We start from the raw sequence: 13,960 nt of genomic DNA, 5'->3' as shown, positions 1-13,960 counted from the left end.
ATCGAACCCAGGGCCTTGCTCGTGCTAGGCGAGCGCTCTACCGCTGAGCCCCCACCCAGCCCCCGCCCCTTTTTTTTGCCTTTTAAATTGTCAGTTTCAGCAGGTTGGCCTCGTGTGTTTCTGTTTATCGTGGTAAACCATCCATGACACAGTCTCGTCACCGCGGTTTCTGAATGTGTGGTTCCGGGGTACCCGTGGCACTCGGGTTGCTGTGTGGCCATCGCCACCTTCCGGCTCAGCTGCCTCCTCTCTGCGTGCTGTGCTGTCCCTGCCTGGCTCCTGTCCTGCCAGCCCTGGACGTGCAGTGCAGTCTGGGGGCCTGACCCTCTGGCGCCGGGCTTAGCTGGCTCAGGGTCGGGATCGCACCTGCCAGCGCCCCTTCAGGACCGAGTGACGCTTCACATCATGGAGGTGCACGTTTCTGTCACCATTGCTGGGACCAGCGGCTGCTTGGGGTGCTTCTGCCCCTGGCTCTTGTCACCCTGCCGTGGATGTGGGAGCCTGAGCATCTGTTTCGGTCCTGTTTCCAGTCCTCTTGGGGTCAGAGTGGGATTGCTGGACCACGTGGCGGTTCTATTTTGAGCTTTTGAGGAACTGGCCTGCTGGTCCGCCAGGCGGTGTGGTGTTGCTTCCTGCCAGCCTGCGGGAGCGCCAGGGTCTGCACTGCCCCTGCGTTCCTGTCTGCTGACAGTGTCCACCTGGCGCGCAGAGGCATCTGGCCGGTGGCTTTGATGGTTTCCCTGGTGACAAGTGGTGTCCAGCATCCTTTGGGCGGGCACCTGTTGGCATGCGAACATCCTCTCTATGGGAAGGTCTGTTGGGTTCTTCTGCCGTCTGAGCCAGTTCGTTGGGGTTTTGTTCAGGGCTTTGTGGATGTCAGGTGTGGTTCTCAGTGGGTTTGTGAGGTGTTGGGGTTTGGTTAGGGTGTAGTTGTTGGGTTTGTGAGGTGTTGGGTTTCGTTCAGGTGTAGTAGTTAGTGGGTTTGTGAGGTGTTGTGGTTTGGTTCAGGTGTACTTAGTGGGTTTGTGAGGTGTTGTGGTTTGGTTCAGGTGTAGTAGTTAGTGGGTTTGTGAGGTGTTGTGGTTTGGTTCAGGTGTAGTTGTTAGTGGGTTTGTGAGGTGTTGGGGTTTGGTTCAGGTGTACTTAGTGGGTTTGTGAGGTGTTGGGTTTCGTTCAGGTGTAGTAGTTAGTGGGTTTGTGAGGTGTTGGGGTTTGGTTCAGGTGTAGTTAGTGGGTTTGTGAGGTGTTGTGGTTTGGTTCAGGTGTAGTAGTTAGTGGGTTTGTGAGGTGTTGTGGTTTGGTTCAGGTGTAGTTGTTAGTGGGTTTGTGAGTGTTGGGGTNTCAGGTGTAGTAGTTAGTGGGTTTGTGAGGTGTTGTGGTTTGGTTCAGGTGTAGTTGTTAGTGGGTTTGTGAGGTGTTGGGGTTTGGTTCAGGTGTACTTAGTGGGTTTGTGAGGTGTTGTGGTTTGGTTCAGGTGTAGTTGTTAGTGGGTTTGTGAGGTGTTGGGGTTTGGTTCAGGTGTAGTTAGTGGGTTTGTGAGGTGTTGGGGTTTGGTTCAGGTGTAGTTGTTAGTGGGTTTGCGAGGGGTTGGGGTTTGGTTCAGGTGTAGTTAGTGGGTTTATGAGGTGTTGGGGTTTGGTTCAGGTGTAGTTGTTAGTGGGTTTATGAGGTGTTAGGGTTGGGTTGAGGTGTAGTTGTTAGTGGGTTTGCGAGGTGTTGGGGTTTGGTTGAGGTGTAGTTGTTAGTGGGTTTGTGAGGTGTTGGATTTGGCTTAGGGTGGTTCTCAGCAGTTTTGTTCCATCGCTCTGGGCTGTATGTTGTTTTATAGGGCAGTAGCAGGGTGTCATGGCTTCTGTTGCTGGAGGGCCAGTTCTGGGTGTCTGCTGGCACCTTGGGAGGTGGCCGTCTCTGGGCCCTGTGAGCCTGGTTTCCCGGGGCTGTGACTGCAAGGGCTCTACCTCCTCAGAGCCGGCTGTGCCTGGCTGTGCCCGGGGAAGGGCTCCTGCCTGACTTGGCTGAGAGCAGCCTGCGAGGGCAAGGGCTGGGATGTGCCTCACGTGTGGAGGAAGTGGGCCAGGCCTGGGTGCTGCTCTCTGGAGCGCTGCGGTGTGCCTGGACGGCAGTGGCCACAGAGGTTGATGGCCCAGGGTCAGCTTGCTTGCTGTCTGAAGGCTCACCCCTCCCCTTTGTTGGGGGTGTGGTGCCTCTGGAAGCTCGGCTGGGGTGGGAGGTGTGCACCTGTGGAGGCCATGGCTGAGTGACGGCTGGCCCGGCTGGCCTGGGAGGGGCTGCAGGAGGGATACAGGCCCAGGGGAGCTGCTGATCCCTGCCAGCTCTTCCTTCTGGCTCTGAGTTCTTAAAAGCAAGCGATGGTCTTCCTGAAGGCCACGCTTCTTGCTAAGTCCACACTCCTCGTGACCCAGAGCAGGTCCCAGGAACTGTGTCTGCCAGGCAAAAGGGGCAGCCCTGCCCTGCTGCCGGGGGGTGTCCACCTCTGGCTCAACCTCCACTGCCCCCTCCCCTCAGCAGGAGAGAGCCTCAGGACTCCTGGACGCGAGGTCCTCCTCCTTCCTGGTTTCCTGAGGGAACTCGGGACACTTCCATCTGGCTTTGGGACTGAGCTGACCCTGGCTGTGGCTCTCCTGGCCATCTGCATCTGCTTGCTGTCCCTGAAGTGCCCTTTCCTAGGCCGCTCAGCCAAGGCCTGTTTTGTCCCAGCTGGGGCTGGTTTGGCGCTGTTGGTGGCAGGTGGCCTTGCTCCAGCATCTCATGGGGAGGTGAGTGTGAATGAGCCAGGCTTTGGGGGCCTTGGGGACCTGGTGGTGAGCACCCTTCCCTGGAGACCCCTGGCCTGCCCTGATGTCTCTCTGGATGGTTGGTCATGCCTCCAGGATCTGGAGGTGGCTTCTGGGGGACAGCAGTGACCATACTGTCTGTCCCTGTCCCTAGGGGTTGCTCTGACTGAGCTGATGACTCAGCCAGGCCAGCGGCCATTTCTGTGGGGTTTACAGAAGCCCTCCCTGGCCTCCAGTGGCAGGCTCCTGACCAAGGGGCCGGCTCTGGGCTTCTGTCAGGCTTTGTCTTGGCTGTTGAATATTAATGAGGGGGGCTGGGGCGAGAGGGTGGCTCTTGAAAGGAGGGTCCTTGCTTTTTGTTTTGCAAATACCTCTGCCTGCTGGTGGGGGTGACTTCACTGGTTGGATTCAAAGGGCAGGCCTGTCCACTGAGCCTGGGTGGGCAGCCTTTGACCCCAGGTGGGAGGTGGCCCTCTGCTTGGTGTGAGCCCGAGGGGAGCCTGTAGCCTTCCCACCTGCGTGGGCTCAGCTCTTCCTTCCCTCGCCTTCCTTGTGCACACGGGGTCGTGCAGGTCTCAGTGAGTGGTGGTTTCCAGCTCAGAGGGACACCCCTCAGCGGCTGGAGGCCTGGGTTGCTGAGGCAGTGCTGGTGGGTCCTGGCTCGCGTCCTGCACTCTGGCTCTCGGCTGCCCTCTCTGCACAAGGCAGTGCTCGGAGCCTGAAGACTGTGCTGTGGTGCTGGGTGACGGAGGAGAGGCAGCTGGGCCCACTGCAGAGCAGCCCAGGAGCCACAGCTGGCCTGAGCGGAGCGCGGTGACCGTAGCCATGGATCGGTGGTGGATGCCAGCAGGTGCTGTGAAAGCCCAGGGAGGCCCCGGGGCCAGCAGGTGAGCGTCTCCCTGCCGCAGACCTGCGCCCTTGCTGGGAGCTCTCGCTGGCAGAGTGCATCCCACAGGACCTTGCCCTGGGCCCTGTTGCTGTAGGCCTCATTCACCATGACGTGGGTGCTCTGGGGTGCAGGCCGGATTTGCATGGGTGTCGCTGCAGCGCTCACCAAGCTTGGGTGACCCAGCGCTGTTCAGAGCTGGCGAGGCATTCCCCAGTGTTAGGACGTGGGGTCTCCTCGGCACCTACCTGAGAGCGCCCTGCCGCACAGGTGTCCCCGTGGGGCAGGCGAGCAGGGCTTTTGGGAGAGGAGCCCTGCGGCGCCACAGCTGGCCCAGGTTTGCAGTGTGTGACCTGAGCTGCCACAGCAGGGGGCCAGGGGGGTCTGGAGCTCGGTGGCTGCCACTTCTCTGCCTTCTCCTTAGCACTCAGCTCTAAAGCCTGCTGCTTTAGCCCAGGAACCTCTGCAGGGTGGCTTCCAGGCGAGGCGCTCATCGGCCCACACACTAGAGCCTCGGGACTGGGCGGCCACCCCCAGGAGCAGCAGCTGGGTTGTCTGTTTGGAGACCATCACCCCCAAGCGTGAGAGCCTTGAGAACTGCTGTGTGGAGGGGCAGCCGCGGCCCTGTCTCAAGTCTCCCTCCTTCCTGGTGGTCTTGTGGGTTCTGAATGGCCGGGGGAGGGCAGGCCCCAGCTAGTGGGCCCCCAAGCCATTCTGCAGGTGTTCTGCAGACCGGGCACAGAGATACCTTGAGTGACCGACTCGGGGGCTCCCCACCGCCACAGCCCGTCGCCCACTCCCTCAGGTGCCCGTCGTGTGGACTGGGCCTCCAGCCTAGGTGTGCCATGGCACCTGGAGAGGTGCCAGGGTCAGAGCTCTGCAGCCGGGGTGTGCTCCCTGGGGAGCCTTCCCTTGGGTTAATGAATAACCGTGGGGAGACTTTGGACCCTGCTGGTCCCATCCCTGTGAACTTTCTCCCACGGGTTGCAGGGCCCCCCTGACCCCGCCTGGCTTGGTGCTCTGTGCCCCTGGGAGAGTGTGCTCCCTCCTCCCCAACCTGCCTGTACTGATCGGGGACTGTTTCCTGGAGAGTCGCTGGCGCAGCCCTGATGCCGCTATGATGCCCAAGGTGCCCCTGGTTGGCATCCCCTGGTTTCAGTCCCTGCAGACCCTGTGGCTGTGGTGAGTGCTGGCTCACATCTGATCTGGGCGACTGTGCTTTAGGCTCATGAGGCCCATTCTGAGGTGGGCACTGTCCTCCCAGTGGGTGCCCGCCTCTGCGGGGTCGCTGTCCAGTGGCCGGTGTCCAGCAATTGAGGATCTGCCATGACCTTGCTGCTGTAGCGTTTGAGGTGCACAGATGTTTTCAGGCTGGGCACAGAGCAACTTCTGGAAAAGTGAGCAGCACAGTGTTTTCCGCAGTGTCACCTTCCCGCCCTGCTGTCAGCCAAACCTCGCAGCCACCGCCCGCAGTGTGTTGCTTCCCTCCCGTGCCTCGTGCTGGTACTGCCTCGTCCCCAGCCATGGCGGTGCCCAGACACCGTGTGTGCTGGGCTCAGGCTCCTCCTTGCTTGGGCTCTGCCTGTCACGGGGCTGCCTTCGAGTCTCCAGGAGGCCTGCACGGGCCCGCCAGGTTTTTGGGTCGGTCTGTGTGTCCCGTTGCAGGTGAGGGTGTGAGTGGCCCTGTGGTGTGGATCTGAGGGTCTGAGTGGTCAGTCGGACGTGAGGGTCTGAGGATCTAATGGCCCAGGAAATGAGGGTCTAAGGGTCTCAGAGGCCCTGGGGGTGTAGATCTGAGAGGAAGGGCAGGCTGGGCAGGGCTCTCTTCCCTGAGGATTTAAAGGCGACTCTTTTTCCTCCAGTTTTAAAACCAACTTTACCCCATCTTAAAATTCCAAAAGTCTTGTAGGGTAAAGAGTCTAGTCTGCCCTCAGGTGCCCCAAGAGAGGTGAGGGAGAGGAGCGCAGTGGCTTCAGGAGAGGTGCATCCTCCACACTGCCGGTTGCAGGTCCTCTGGATCCAGCAGGGTCGCAGGTACACTTGGCTCTGGCAGATGGGGACCCCGTGGGCCGCTGGTGGGTCAGCACCATCTGAGGGTCCTAGAGAGTCAGCGTGCCGTCTGCCTGCCAGGGCCTCTCGTGTCTCTGAGCTGATGACCGCCGAGCAACACCATGACATTAAGCAGAAGACAGATGGCTCAGTGCCGAGTGCTAAGGAGAAGGCAGAGAAGTGGCAGCCACCTGGTGTGGCCAGTGCACACTCAGGTGTTTCTGCAGAGGACCAGACCCGTGTCCCCACAGCTGTGCGAGCCGAGCCGGGGTATGGGCTGTTCACTTGGGCCACACAGGCTGGCCTCCCTCTCCTGGAGGAGCCTGCTGGTCCTCCTGGGCTGCAGGAGACGGCTGACGGACTGGACTTGACTGGGAGGGTGCAGGTTGCAAGTTGGAGCAGACACTTGGTGCTGTGATCCATGAGGCACACCAGCTGCCCTGCGCCCCGCACACAGTGTCCCCGACCTGAGTTCCAGAATACCTAGGCGTGGCCAGAGACCACTTTCTCCACCAGCATCTACATATCCAACAAGTGGGCGTCACAGGCGCTAGGAGGTGTGCAGGCGTGGGGGGCCTCGGGCACCCTTGGAGGGGTATGTGGAAGGTGTCTTCCAGGTTTGCGTGTTCTTTGTTTGCACTTTCTGTGGAGAGGGGACAGGGCCACACTCCCGCCATCAGCAGTCCTGGAAGGCTGCTGGCCTCTGTCGGGGACCCTTGTTCTGGTTCCTGAGGCCCATCAGGAAGTGAGCCCCGAGCTGCACAGGCCAGCATTCGAGGAAGGGCGGAGCTGAGGGAGAAGCTGCCCCTGGAAGGTCAGGAGGGAACGGGCCGTGCTCCTGGTGTCCTGTCTGGCAGAGCCACATGTCTCTAGGACCCTTGTTGCCCCCTGTGGGATCTGTACACTGGAGGGGACGTCTCCGAGCCATCCTGAGATGCTCTGGCCTCAGGGACAGATGTGTCTGCAGAGGGCTGGGGCTTGTGGTCTATGAGTGTCACGGGCACCTCTGCAGGGGAGGGCATGCCCCCCCTGAGGCCCACTTGTAGGAGCGTGCCTGCGGGGAGGGGGTGGCCTGGCGGCAGGGCTGTGGTGGTGTCTGGGGGTGTCTGAAGCCGGAAGTGTCTCTGGGAGCTCGGCTCTGTGAGTGGCTACTTGGCAGGATTTTTCCTGTTGTGCTCCAGAAGGGCCGTGATGATGGGGTCTGGGCAGCACTGCCCAGGAGGGGCTCACCACGTAGGGGGTTGCTTGGCCAACTCCAGACAGTGGTTCTCAAGGGTGGCCGTGCGGAGGGGGCTGCTCTAGGCTGGATGCACCACTTGGAGGTGGCCTGGTGTTGGTAGATGGATGGGCAGGAGCACGTGCCTCTGCCCTCCTCCCTGTGTGCTCCCGTGCCACAGGAGGCTTGGGGGCTTCCACTCAACTTTGGCCTCTGGGTTGTTATGACCTTGCTCTGGAGCAGCTCTGTGGTGACACTGCATCATTCCCAGAACCCAGCAGCCACAAAGGCCCAAGATCCTGTTTAGATATCTGCTCGGCTGCCTTTGCTCTCGGTGCCCTTGACACTCGCCTGGGCACATGGCCTGTGGCTCACTGCTGCCAGTTGTGCTGTGTGAGGGTGATCAACTTGGTTGCTCCCGCCCCCTCAGGGCTAGGTGAAGGACATGGAGGGCGGGGCGATGGGGGGGCTCCTGTTGCAGTCCAGTCCCAGCTGGGCTGTTGGGGCGTTTGTTGGTAGGACAGCAAGGCCGTCAACATGTTCTAAAGTACATGGTGGTGGCCCCTGCTGTGTACCCGTGGGTCTTGGGGTCAGGTAAGCTTTGGGTCTCTGAGATGGAGATGCCGCGCACACAGCACCTCCCTCCTTTGAGCCTGTGCTGCATGGTGAGCAGGGGTGGTCTTCGGTGGTGCTGGCATGGTCTGTTCCCCCCATGCTCTACATCTTGACAGGCCTGGTGTCACGTCTGTTTGTGTCTGTCATACCTACCACTCGGGTTTCCAGTTTATGACTGAACATTGTTTACAGAATCCAAGGACGTGGCTTGGAGTCTGAATGCCAGAGTCGGGTGATAGTGTGAAGGTGTCCCTGTTCTCTCTACCACCATTTGGCCACTGACAGGCATGTGTGTTCTCTTGGCCCCACATTTCTGGGTGATGAGCACTGGGGTGCTTGACCCCAGCCACCTGTTCTTACCCTGATGCCACTGGGTCTGAAGCTCCAATGAATCTGGTCTTTTGTGATTATTGACTAGCGTCTTCTGATCTCATTTCCTATTGGTGCTGCTGTGTTCTGATATCATTTCCTGCTTGGAACACCACATTTTGATCTCATTTCCTGCCTGGGTCACTCTGGGTTCTGATCTCACTTTCTGTCTAGACTATTTGTTGACCTCATTTCCTATCTGGGACGCTATTCTGACCTTATTTCCTGTCTGGATCATTCTGTTCTCACATCATTTCTTATCAGGAAAATTCTGTTCTGATCTCACTTCCTATCTGGAACGCTGTTCTGACTTTACTTCCTTGTCTAGATTGTTCTGTCCTTCAGTTCCTTCCTGGGCTGCTCTGTCCGACCTCCGTTCCTGCCTGGACCACTGTCCTAAGCTCACTTCCTGCCTGCACCGCTGTGTCCTGACCTTACTTCCTGTCTGGACCTCAGTCCTGACCTCACTTCCTCTCTGGACCTCTGTCTTGACCTCACTTCCTTCCTGGATCACCAGTCTGACCTCACTTCCTGCCTGGACCTCTTTTCTGCCCTGCAGTGGTATGCTCTCATTTCCTCCTCACTTTGTGTGTCCCTGGTTTCCGTCATCTCATCTTTTCCTGGCATTTGGTTTTCTCAGGATCTCTGGCTACTGTGTCCCACCCCAGTGCTCTCCCCTGCCTCTGGGCACAGTGCTGTGTGGTTCAGTGGCCTGTCCTCCTGCGCACTACTGCTCCTGGGCCTGTCTTCTTCCTGGTGTGGGCTCCAGGGCGCCCTTCGGGGTCTGTTCCCATCTATGAGCGAGCACAGCGTGCCGTGTGAACGGGGCCTGGGCTCAGCGTTGGGGCCTTGCATGGTGGAGCGTTGACTTTGATGCCCTGGGTTGGCTGGGCCAGGGGGAGAATGTCTGCTCCACCTTCTAGCCTCTGTCTCCTGTGTCCCACAGAGTCCCTGCCTGAGCCCCCTGACTTGGGCCTCTGCATGTGAAGGCCCTGCATCTGTCGCTCTAGAGCTCTGGGAACCTTGTGTTGGCCTGGTGTCTGTGGTGTCCCTGCGGTGTGTTGTCTTCGCTTGTCTGCAGTGGCCTCTCCTGCTCTTTCTCCCCGGGGAGCTGCGGTTGGACGTTGGTGCTCCTGCATGGTGCTGCTTTCCCTGTGTCTCGGCATTACTTCCTGGAGCTCTCTCGGCCCTGTTAACCAGCTCTTCGTTTCTGTGATTTCATTGCAGTTTCTAAGCGTCTTTCCCTTCATTTCTTCGTACAGGCTCCACCTGCCCGTTTGTCGGCGAGTTCCCCTCTCACGGTTCTTCTGTCGGTCCCTCTGTGGGCGGTTGCCTGGTTGGCTTTGGACCTCAGCTTTCCCAGGTCCGCAGTGCTTCACCCACTGGTCGAGGCTGCAGGGCAGGAGCTGCCAGGAGCGCCCCGGGGCCTCCGAGTGCACCCTGTGGTTCCTGTGGCTGCAGTGACTTAGCACCCTGAGTTCTGGTTGGGGTCCCCTGGCACCTCCTCCATGACTGCGCCAGAGCAGGCTCGTGGCAGGGTCTGAGTGGACGAGCCGTAGCGTGTGCTGGGCCTCTTGAAGCTGGCCTCTTCCTCTGCTGCTCATGAGTCCTTATATCTTTTGGCTGTTTCTCTGGATTTCACAAGTCTTGGAGGCAAGTGTTGGCATTTTAAACATCGAGGAAAGAAGGACATAGAAAGCTGCTGGGCAGGGAGCGGGCGCGGCCCTGGCCTTGGCCCAGGAGCCAGACCTCCAAGCTGCGCTGTGAGTGGGCCTCCCGTCCTTGGGCCTGACGTTCCTGGGTCTGTGGCATACTCAGTCCATGATCTTTGGAGGAATGACTCAGATGCCCCAGTTCCAAGGTCCTGAGATTTGATCGCCCCTGAAGGACGGGTCAGTGGTCATTCTGTTGAATGTGATGTGAATCAAGCATGGGAACTACAGCCTTTTAGAATTGTTTTGTGCAAAGGGTCGAAACTCGTCAGGAAATGAGAAGAAGCCGCAGGAGCCATTGATAGGCGTGTGTGTTATGGGGAGGCCGTTGCCTCCTTTTTTTTTTTTTTTAAATATTGTTTAGTTGTTGATGGAGTTTTATTTATTTATTTGTATGTGGTGCTGAGAATCGAACCCAGTGCCTCACGCATGCCAGGCAAGTGCTCTACCCCTGAGCCCTACCAGCCCCTGTTCCTTCTTCTCTTCCTGCTTTTGGGAATGAATGTTCTTGGTGGGTGAACTCAGTGTGGTGCTGGGCAGGTACTTCACAACTGTTCTGCGCCCAGCCCTGGACTTGTCTCTCAGCAGAACTGCCCCTGCTTGCTGCTGGTCAGCAGTATTGAGCTCGAGCCTTGGCCTCCTGGTCTTTGCTTGGGGGTCTGGATCTGTCCATGGCCCTGCCGGTTCTCTAGATCAGTGGTTCTAGCGCAAGCTTGGGAATAATGGGATGTCCTCTTAAATAATGTAGTCTGGGTCCAGCCCTAGAGTTTCAGATTCCTGGTTAGAGTGGGCCAAAGAGGTGCTTTTTAATTTTTTTTGTGTGTGTGTGCTGGGGATTGAACCCAGGGCCTTGTGCATGCAAGGCAAGTGCTCTATCAACTGAGCTATGTCCCCAGCCTCAGAGAGGTGCATTTCTAGCAAGGTTCCACGGTGGCTAGTGACCGTGGTCCTAGGAACCGCTGGCTTTCACCAGGCTGCTGGCCCAGGTGCTTTGTAAATAGAGTGTTATAGGCACAGGGACGCGCCCACCCCTCCCTGCTGCTGGTGCTCCTTCTGGGCCAGCTGGAGTTGGGACCGCAGGGCCACAGAACCACACGCAGCTGTGACACGGTCCTCCACAGCAGAGGCCGTCTGCAAGGCTGGAAAGGAACAGGGCTTGCTAGCGTGGGCCACGGCAGAGGGTAGCCTTGACCTGTGAGCCTTCAGAGCAGCTAAACAAGACCGTGCAGCAGCTCTGCCTGCCGTCCCTGCCACCGGGAGGCTGGTACCCCAGGCCAGCCTTGGCCACTCATCAAGACCCTGTCTCAAAATAAAGAACAAGAAAGGCGGGGGCGGGTGGCTCAGTGGTAGAGCTCCCTGGGTTCCCTCTACAGTGCAAAACACAAGACAAAAAAACTACAGGACAAACGGATCCTGGAAGTGAGGCCCCTTTGGGATAGTTGCTGTGTAGAGTTTTTTTTGGTACCAGGGACTGAACCCAGGGATGTTCTACCCCTGACCCACATCCTCAGCCCCTTTTAATTTATTTTGAGACAGGGCCTTGCTGACTTACCCGAGGCCAGCCTTGAACTTGCTATCCTCCTGCCCCAGCCTCCTGAGCCACTGGGATAGCAGGCTGTTCCACCTCTTACCTGCCATGGCCACAGCTGCTGTGGACGCTCATGGCCAGGTTCTGTGGGCTTGGGCAAGGTCCTGGCCTTGGGCCACTCCCGTGTGCAGTGGCAGGAGCGGTGCTGCCAGATTGCCCTCCTCCCGTTTCCCGTCCCCAGCTCCTGTCGCCTGGCGGGGGTTCTGACCTGGCCTCCCTGCTGACCAGTGGCGCTGAGCACTGTGGGTTGTGCGTGCCATCCCGAGGGAGGAGCGTGTCGAGGCCCTCTGCTGGGCCTGGGCTGCCGTCCCCACCCAGCGCCCTTGCTGCCCTGGGTGGACCTGCTCTTGGGCTGTCCCCTCCGTCGGTGGCTTTCTCCTCAGTGGTGCCTTTTGAAACATGTGGTCTTCAAGTTCTCCTCTGGTCCAGTCTGTTCCTGGGTAGGTCTGTGGTCTCCCAGCTGAGAGGCCTTTCCCTATCTCTCGTGCCTGTCCTGTTTCCTCCTGGAACTTTCAATGCTTTGTGCCTCACACTGAGGAGGCCTTGGTCCACTGGGAGCTAGATGCTGTGCTGGACGGGGTGTGGACCTCGTGTGTTTTTTGTGTGTGTGTCTGGCCTTGGGTCACCCACTTGGGCTCTGAGGCGTCCCCCCACCGCCCGTGGTCTGTGGTCCTGGTGGAGCTCATGTGCCCATGGGCCGTGCCTGCTGGTGTCCCAAATTCCGAGGGTGAGCACCAGCTCCCTGGCCCTCTAGACTGCGATTCCCTGTGCGTTTTCAGATCAGTTTGTCGGCTGCTACGAGGAAGGATCTTGCCGAGTTCTGATTGGGACCACGTTGGTCTGCGAAGCAGTCTGGGAAGAGCTGGTGCACGACCTCCTTTCCTTGGGCTGCTTCCCATTTCTCTCTGCCGTCGGGGCTCTTCACACCTTTGTCAGATGAATCCCCAGGTTTTCCCGCAGTGCTGGTGGCGGGAGCCAACCCAGCCTGTGTGCGAGCGAGGCAAGCCCTGCACCACTGAGCTGCACCCCCAGCCCTTTTATTTTCTATTTTACTTCCTTAAGTCATAACACCAAGTCTCGGAATTCTTTTATTTTTTCTTTTAGTTATAGGTGGACACAATACCTTTATTTTATTCATTCATTCATTCATTCATCCAACCCAGCACCTTGCACGTGCTAGGCAAGTGCTCCACCGCTGAGCTGCAAACCCACCCGTTTTTATTTTGAGACAGGGTCTCAAACTTGCAGTCCTCCTGCCTCAGCCTCCTGGGTTGCTGGGATGGCAGGTGTGACCACTGCACTCCACTGTCTGGGTTTTTCTTTTGTTTATGTAGATAATATTGTTGTTAAAGTCCACTCCTCTAGCTCACTTACTGGCACTAGAGCCTTCCCATAGATCTGCAGGACTGTGTGCAGGTGATGGGCGCTCCAGCCAGCTGCCTGTGTGTCCCCCAGTGCTGGCTGCTCTCTGCAGGACAGGAGGACTAAAGGGCAATCCTTGTTCCCTATCCTCCGCTGTGAAGTCCATGTGACCTGCTGGGTTTTGTGGATTCCTCTTTAGACCAGGAGGTTGGTAGAGTTCTCTTCCTAGTTCATTTTTATCAGGTGCATATTGGGTTTTGTCGCTCTTCATTAATTATCGAGATCACGGACATGGTGAAAGTCCTTATTTTTTTTGGTTCATTAACATGGCAAATTATATCGATTGGTGTTTTTAATGCCAAAGCGACCTTTCATTCCTGGGATAACCCCAGCCCCACCCTCTGAATCATGATGCATTATTCTTTTTGAGTATTGCTGACCATTGTGTGCTCGGCTTTGTTGAGGAGGTTGAGTTGTTCTTGAGTTGTTTGCTGGTCTGTGGCTGTCTGTCCATGTGCCGCCTGGCTGGCTGTTGGCATTGCTGGCCTCCTGGAGGGAATGGAATATCCCCCTGCCAGGCCTGAGCAGCCACTGGGAGGGCGTCCTGCTGGGGAGGCCGCTGTGGCTGTCCCGTGGCGCTGGCCTCCCTCTGGTCTGGAGGCCCCGGTTCCGTCTGCCTTCCACTTCATTGGAGTCGCTTTTCTGCTCTCGCTCACTGGCGCAGTGATCTCTGCCTTTCTTTCTTTGCTGACTCTGGTGTGAGGTAGGCTTGGAGTTGAGTTTCCCCAGGGCAAGCGCAGTGCTCAGGGTCGTCTTGGTGTTGGTGGCTGTGTCATCCATGTGACCAAAACGCCTGAGGAAAGCAGTGTGAAGCAGCAGGAGAGTGGGGCAGGAAGGGCCACAGAAAGAGATGCCCTTACTGCCCACGCCTGTGACCTGCGCCCCCAGCGGATCCCACCTGCTGTGGTTTCCACCGCCTTCCAGAAAGGCCGTCAGGTGACAGACCTGCCCGGGGAAGAGTCCACAGGTGAGTGAGAGCCGGGGGACCAGGCTGCAGACCCCACCCTGCGCCGTCCTGTCTGCGGGCTGGCTTGCTCTCAGGCTGTGCTCCCACGTATTGCCCAGGTGCAGATTTGGGCCTTTTCCCAGAGACATTCTGTTGCTGGTTTCTGACTGAGTTCCTGGGTGTCAGGGAGTTTGTCTGGTGTGACGTCTGGTGGCCCGAGTGTGGCATCTCGGTGTGCCTTGGTGTGTTGTGGAGGTCGGCTGGCTCGCCGCTGGGCACAGGGTGGGCTCTTGGGTCACTTTGTGGTCTGCAGCCTGGTTGTGGGGGCCTCCGTGTTCTTGGTGGTCATGGGTGTCCTCGAC

The 13,960-nt window shown here is 58.2% G+C and overlaps 1 protein-coding gene across 2 annotated transcripts in view; it reads left to right on the top strand.

The window, feature by feature from the left end:
• The first annotated feature begins 570 nt into the window (after positions 1–570).
• Positions 571–13,960, top strand: part of Ski (SKI proto-oncogene) — a 41,642-nt gene continuing 28,252 nt past the window's right edge. Inside the window, exon 1 of one of the 2 annotated variants that reach the window (XM_048783804.1) lies at positions 571–812. In XM_048783804.1, the coding sequence (XP_048639761.1) occupies positions 732–812 (81 nt within the window). In that variant the 5' untranslated portion in view covers positions 571–731. Of the gene's footprint in view, positions 813–2,354; positions 2,778–13,960 lie in introns of those variants that run through there. The other variant, XM_015501497.2, reaches the window with a different exon arrangement.

This window comes from Marmota marmota, unplaced genomic scaffold, assembly GCF_001458135.2.
Source record: "Marmota marmota marmota unplaced genomic scaffold, marMar, whole genome shotgun sequence".
Lineage (NCBI taxonomy): Eukaryota > Metazoa > Chordata > Mammalia > Rodentia > Sciuridae > Marmota > Marmota marmota.
This window is presented reverse-complemented; position numbering and strand designations above follow the sequence as displayed.